General features: G+C 32.5%; 1 protein-coding gene across 8 annotated transcripts in view; it reads right to left on the bottom strand.

Annotated features, from left to right (window-relative positions):
• SGIP1 (SH3 domain GRB2 like endophilin interacting protein 1) overlaps positions 3,713-7,101 on the bottom strand; it is a 232,570-nt gene continuing 229,181 nt past the window's right edge. For 6 of the 8 annotated variants that reach the window (XM_018045247.1, XM_013962763.2, XM_013962765.2 and 3 more), the window contains 2 exons: positions 6,723-6,887; positions 4,844-5,711 (listed from right to left, as the gene is read on the bottom strand). In XM_018045247.1, coding sequence (XP_017900736.1) covers positions 5,689-5,711; positions 6,723-6,887 — 188 coding nt within the window. In that variant the 3' untranslated portion in view covers positions 4,844-5,688. Of the gene's footprint in view, positions 5,712-6,722; positions 6,888-7,101 lie in introns of all 8 variants that reach the window. The other 2 variants (XM_005678298.3, XM_005678301.3) reach the window with 2 other exon arrangements.

Genomic DNA, 7,101 nt, shown 5'->3' with positions numbered 1-7,101 from the left:
GTTTGCTTTTCTCTGAAACATCTTTTGTTATAAGGTTAAAGATGTACTTAGAATGGGCAATGTGCTACCTTAGAGATAGGAGATAATTAGAAATACTGTAAATCAAAGGAAAAATAACTTTAGAAGTTGAATTTAGAGAATAAGTTGTTATACCTGTGGTGAATGTCAACAAACAGGGAGGTGACATTCCCTCCTAGGAATACTCATTTTGGATAAAAATCAGATATTAAACATGAGCAACTGTAAGAGGTCTGACCAACGTTAGTCAATAGACCCTAAAATTTGACATTCTTTCAAAAAGGATGTTTAGTATTCAATTACATATTTAAAATGCAGTTCTCGCCTATAGCAGATGACAGAATATCAAAGAAATAGAAGTGCTAGTGGGTTTTTGTTGTTTGTTTTTATAGTCGGGGACTTAAAAATTACATTCCTATCTCAGTTTTCCTCCATGCATTCAATGGACAAAAAGTAATATAATGGTAGTCATGCTTGATTCATCAATGAGCAAATGGCATTTAACTACTGTTTGCCAAAGGAAAAAAAAAAAAGAAAAAGAGTGGGAAAACAAAAGAAAGCCTCAAGAGAGAAGCAAACATATTAAAGGAGGTGGGGTAGTTCACCAGAACAGTCTCTTTATCAGTGTAACAAAGACTGATTTTTTCATTCACATCAACAATTTAATCTGACTCATTTTAAGGAAGTGTCATGTTGACTTTACATTAACTTTTAAAGCAGTATTTGGAGGTAATCCCAGTTTTGATATCATAAAAAATTATGCTTCCATTAAAAAAAAATCCTGATCAGAAAACTATGTAGTAAAAAGAATACATTTAGATTGAATGAGACTTTGCTCAAATGCTTCAATCTTTTGGAAAAAAGAAAGAAAAAAAAAAAACTCAACAAACCATAAACTCATCTCCTTACTACATTTTACCGTATCATTCAACTTTAATTGACAGACTGTGATAATTTTGAGGAAAAAAATGCAAACCCAAAAATGATTGGTGCAGTTCTCTTGGAATTACACTAGTCCATGCTGATGGTGTTCATTGGAAGGACTGATGCTGAGGCTGAAACTCCAACACTTTGGCCACCTCATGCAAAGAGCTGACTCATTGGAAAATATCCTGATGCTGGGAGGGACTGGGAGCAGGAGGAGAAAGGGATGACAGAGGATGAGATGGCTGGATGGCATCACCGACTCAATGCACCTGAGTTTGGGTGAACTCTGGGAGTTGGTGATGGACAGGGAGGCCTGGTGTGCTGCAATTCATGGGGTCACAAAGAGTCGGACACGACTGAGCCACTGAACTGAACTGAACTGATGCTGATAACACATTGTTCAAAGGCCTACAGAATAAATAGTGTTAACTCACAAGTTAGATGTCTGTGTCCCTGACAGGAAGGAAGAAATTTTATCTGGATTTCATGACAGCTTGCACCCTCCCTATTTCTTCTTTTAATCTTTGACAACATAGACAAAAGGACAGAAAAATGAAAATGAGAGAACGCATGTTAGGACACTTTGAGACAGCATAAAGGAACTCTAAAAAAAAAGGGGGTGTTTTCCTAAACAAATCTCTCTACCATTTTTTTTTTCTTTCAAGATTGGAGGAAGCTAAATGGACTGGATGGAAAAGAAAAAAAAAAACAACCAACATGCTCTCTAGAAAAATGGTATTCAAGTAATAATTGAACGTCTAAAATTTGATGCAATTTCAGAACTAAGAAGTATTTGAAAGATCTACTAGGGCAGTGATTCTCAGATTTTGGGTGCTTGTCAAAGCACATATTCTTAAAATCCACCCCTACAGATTTATTTATTCAGTATAAATTTACTGATGCCCACTATCTTCTAGGCTCTGGGGTTATAGTGATACTTAAGCCAAAACAATTGCCCTTGTTAAATAAATGATAAACAAGTGGTTCACATACCATGCTTTGAGAAACATAATTTTGCCTACAATTTTGCTTTGGGAATTATCCTTATTTTGGTATTAGTTTTTCATAGCACCCTTTACCTGGGTATTCAAATGGAATATGTATGGTAAAATAAAACAGAAGAGTTCATTTCCTAGAAAGAATAAGTAAAACAGGTCAGTTGCTCCCATTGTTGTCAAGATAACTGGGTTACTTTCAGCTGCTATGTCACTTTTTAAAAAATTAATAATAATTGTATTAATCTAAGACTCAATGTCACCATTTGTAAAATACTGATTAAAAAGAGTATGTACCATTTAGGGGTTGATACAAAGATTAAGTGAGCTAACATCCATAGTGAATGGTATATGGCACTCAAGAGAATATAAATTTTTATAGTCTATCAAGTACTGTGATTGTAAAGCCCCCACAGGTGGATCTCTCTTAATCAAGTAGAACCATGGAACGTCTGAGATGGGAGATTTATAGATCACAGTTGTGTTATTATGGTATTTGAACGGTGCTCTGGAGAGCCAGATTTAAACTGCTTGGAAGAACTCCTTCATTGCTTTTAGTTATTTTGCTAATAGGAATTCATGTGCAATTTTAGTAGAAAAAAGTGACTGTTAAGAAAAGCTTGGAAACCACTGGCAATCCCAATGCCTCATTCTAAAGCTGAAAAATTAAAAAGGCTATGATTTTCTAAGGTCATATAGCAGAGTTAGTGGTAGAGCTGATATTGAAAGCCTTCTTTGAAAGGAATGTTTGGAAATGGGAATATGAGTAATTGTGGCCTCAAACACTTTGCAGATTGAGACTGAGTAAAAATTCATAAAAACAAAAGTAAAACAATTGTAATCTGACTTTCTGGAGGGGATGGTTCCTCTGTATTCACTTGAAACCATTTGAAATGTAGACATTCTTTCTTTACAGGTGAAATGCATTTCCAAATACTATACAGTGAATTTTCATTTTGACTGTAAGTGTAGAGAAGAATAGAGCTTTAAAAGCAATTTAAAATTAAATTGTTTGGAACTATATGTTCCAATTATGATAAAATTCAGACTAATGCTTAACAGAAATTTATTTTTAAAAATAATGTGAAAAATATGAAATTTATTTAAAAAACACATTTTCCATGTTGCAAAATAAAGCATTCATATTTTCTATCTAATTATAACACTCAGGAAATGGTGTCCTGGCTAATGAGAAATCTTTTTCTTTTAATGCTTGGTATTAAAAATCTGAACATGTAGTAGCACATTTTGTTTTAGGAATTGATAATGAACCTGACCTAATGTTTCTTTTATAATTTCGCTGTCTAGGATCATTTTTCCTAACACTATTTCTTATTGTATAGTACTATGGATACAAGAATAACAGGAGATTATAAACTACAAGTTTAAAAAAAACCTACCAAAATCTAAATCCCTGATATGAATTTATTGTGTTGTTATTTGACCTATTTTCCAAAAGAAGAAGGGATATATTCTCTACTGAGGTTCTTGTTATTCAATAATAATAATAATATTTCAAAATTAATTAATAATTTTGAAATCATTGATTTTTATTCTGTTTCATAAAGACCAGTTATGGAATCATATCTTCATAGTTTCAAATTTGGTATCTAGAGACATTTGAATAATGTTAGAGATTAATGTAATCTGTTTTAAATTACATTTTATAATATAAACAAAAGTATTCTATGAAAGGAAAACCTTGTGTTTAATTACTAATTCCCTCTAGAATGGTATAAAATAAAATATAATGAGCAAGACATGAGAACAAATAATATTTACATATTTTTAATATGCTTTATGTTAATATTTAATATGTTTTCTCAGGGATTAATATCTTAAAAACACATTTTTATATTCATATGCTGGATAATACTCAATTTTCTGCTACTTACTCTCCATTGGTTCCAGTGTTTGAAATTTCCCCATGTTTTATGAGATTTAAAAGTTTTCATTTTCTATTTTTATTTCAAAATAAAATTGAATATCTTTAAAGTGACTATATTAGTTACTTGTTCAAAAACTTCAACGTCAGACTGCTTGGGGAGCCAATCGAGAATTTGAACAGCAAGAATTCTTCTTAGGTAAAACAGATCATTTTGAACAGTCTCTTGGTAGCAAGCACTGATTGAGGAGTACAAATATTAATTTAAAAAATTCCACTATAAACAATTGCCAGTCACAATTCATTTTAAAAGTAAGCTTACAAAATTTAATTTGATTCTAAAATTTTAAGGGGCTAAAGTTCTTTGTCAAATATGAATGATGTAAGTAAAATTTAGCAACTAATGATAAATTTAACAACTTAATAATTATATTTATTTAATAGTATAACCTAGAACAGGAATGAGTTTATGTTTAAAATAGGTTTTATGACTTAAAGGAAGATTCATGTTTTCAGATTGTAATGGAGGAAGGTTTTATAGCTGGGACTCCTGAAGAAGAACTTCTCCATCCTGAATGCCTATATTGAGGCCAGACTGAATAATTACAGTTTTTATTATACCTTGCAACAATGAAATCATAACATACATTTTTTATAACTCTCTTTTTGATTCCCTAAGAACAGCGAAGATTTATAGTTACATATAATGAATCTTATCCAAAAGGAAATTTATTGCACAATAATGTGGTTAGAATTTCATTTATAAAGCTTATTTTTTCCTTCCCATATGATATAAATGATGACTAAAATTCTACTTCTGGATTTCAATAGGGGACTGAAATCTTTCTTTTCTGGGTTTTTTAGAGTCAATGTTTTGATTCCTGTGGATAATGAGGAAGATGCTTGGTACAATTCTCCATGCTAGGATGGGAGGGTCTCTGTCTAGAGATATTGTGCAAAAGTTGTTAACCAGTTTAACCATGGAAATTCTTGAAATTTTAAAACCACAATTTTGGTGTTAGTCTGATTATTCAGTAGTCCCCATATCTGCTAATCTGTGGAAGGGAGGGGAGTAATTAAGATGTCAACGTCTTCTTTACTCTTGTTTATAATTTCATATACTTAAACTTTAAATATGAATTGCTTTCCCTTTTTACACAAGTTATAAAAATAAGAGGCCCTGTTTACACAGTTTGCATTTTTATGAAATTTGCAGTTTGAAAAAAAAGCTTTTTAAAAAGTGGCAATTAATGCTTTTCTTTGAATATGCTGTAACTTTAGATTATTTTTTCTGAAATAGTTTCGGAATTTAATCCACTAAACATATGAAGATAGAATTTTTATTTAGCACTAGAGTAAAACATACTAAGGACTGAAGAAAAGGAAGTTTTTTTTTCTGGTTCTGCTTAATTTTCTTTGTGCGTGGCACCCCCTTTATGACAGCCAACAATATTATATTTAAATTTTATATATTGACAAAATGCAATCTACCTCTGTAAGCATTGTGCCATTCAACAGTACTACTATTAAATTTACATACCACAGTTTAAATTACATCCATTTCAGGAATGGTAAAATGCTAAAACTCAAGTATCTAACCGCCTTACTGGAATGAGTACAATTTACAAATACAATAATTACATTTTAAAACCATTAACAATATTACACCTAGAAGTAAATACTGTAGGACTGGTCATCATGGTATCGGGTCAGGGAAATCATTGCTGAAAGTCATTGACATTTCCAGCAGATATATCCCAAGTGCAGATTTTTGGTTTGTTTTCATCAAACCAAAATTAAAATCTGTTTCTCATACAACAGTTCTCCATTATATGAATCTCCAAATCCTTGCATAAGATTTTATTAGTTATCTGCCAAGTATTTTCCTGCAAAATAAAACAACATACAGGTTATCTGCTAGTTCCATAACGCGGTTATTATGTGGGTAACATTTTATTCTTCCTGCCTTACTTCTAGAAGCTAAATATTACATACTCAAGGGGTATAATACTAGCATAAAACACATAAAGTGTTCTAAAGTTTTCAGTTTTCTAGACCAACAGGTTGCCTTTTCACATTTCCATATATGAACGCTTTGCAGGGGTTTGGGTTTTGCCCAGAATAGGTTGGAAGAGTTGTTCCTGGATGTGAGAATCCAACTTCTTATAGTAGGAGTAATCATATAATTACTTTTCAATGTGGGCCATTTTTGAGAGTGAAAGGGGGCTAATTAATAATTATATCAATACTGCAACCATAAAACCCTGGATGTATCCCAGCAAATCCTTGGCAAACGAATCACCTTAATATTGGGGAATCCCTACCAATAAACTCTCACGTGTGCCCCCAAAGGGGTCTCATGACCACATTTCAGCTCAAGGTAACTGGTTCTGATCTTTGGCTTAGACTTTTTAAAGTTGTTATTGAAATGAAAGATGGATACTCTTAGATCTCAGCTAAGCCTGAGTCTAAAATCTATGAAGATCTGCTGCAGAAAAAGCAGTTTCAGGTAAGAGACAAAACAGCATTTATCTTGCTTGTCAGTGTAACAAAAACGGCATTTATCTTGTTTCTCAATATAACAAAGTGGAATTTATAGCATTAACCTCAGTGTGCATACATATATAATGGGAATGACAAGTCAGTAACATATAAGAGCTATCCAGAGCCATGATAAGTAGGCAGGGCCGTCCTAATTTCTGATTACCCCAATTTATTGTCCTATTTTTACTTCATTCAACAATTAGTTTGCTTTCTGATTGCAATGGGACATGGGGGTTGGGAGTGGAGAAGAAGAGGAGGAAGATGATCAGAAAATCATAACATATTTCTTCTTAAGGAAGAATAGCTAAGGCAATATTGTTGTTTGCAAATAAGCACACAAGATACCCACTTACCTGCAGCAAACCTTTTCTTGATGAGTGAAAATCTGTACCCTGCTCCAACAAGTTCAATGTCACAGCCAGAAAGAGTGCTTCCTTCACTTGTAAACTGCACAACCAATGGGGAAGGTTTGCTTGGGCCTTCAGATAACTGAAATCTTGCCAATAAAGAACCTACCCCTACAAAAAGAGTATTATTGATAACAGTTTAAAAGATAACAGTCAACACAACATTCTGGATATAATTTTGGAAATTGTATTCAAGGTTAAAGTGCAAAATCAATATTTGTCATGAAATATTATTCATGACTTTTTAAATACAGCAATAAAAATGTAATTCAGCCAAATGGTACTTCAAAATTTGGAAGCGTGATACTTGGAAGGCAATGTATTT

The sequence above is a fragment of the Capra hircus genome, chromosome 3 (genome assembly GCF_001704415.2).
Source record: "Capra hircus breed San Clemente chromosome 3, ASM170441v1, whole genome shotgun sequence".
In the NCBI taxonomy this organism is placed as follows: Eukaryota; Metazoa; Chordata; class Mammalia; order Artiodactyla; family Bovidae; genus Capra; species Capra hircus.
Note: the sequence above shows the minus strand (reverse complement) of the source record. Positions and strands in the feature narration are given on the sequence as shown.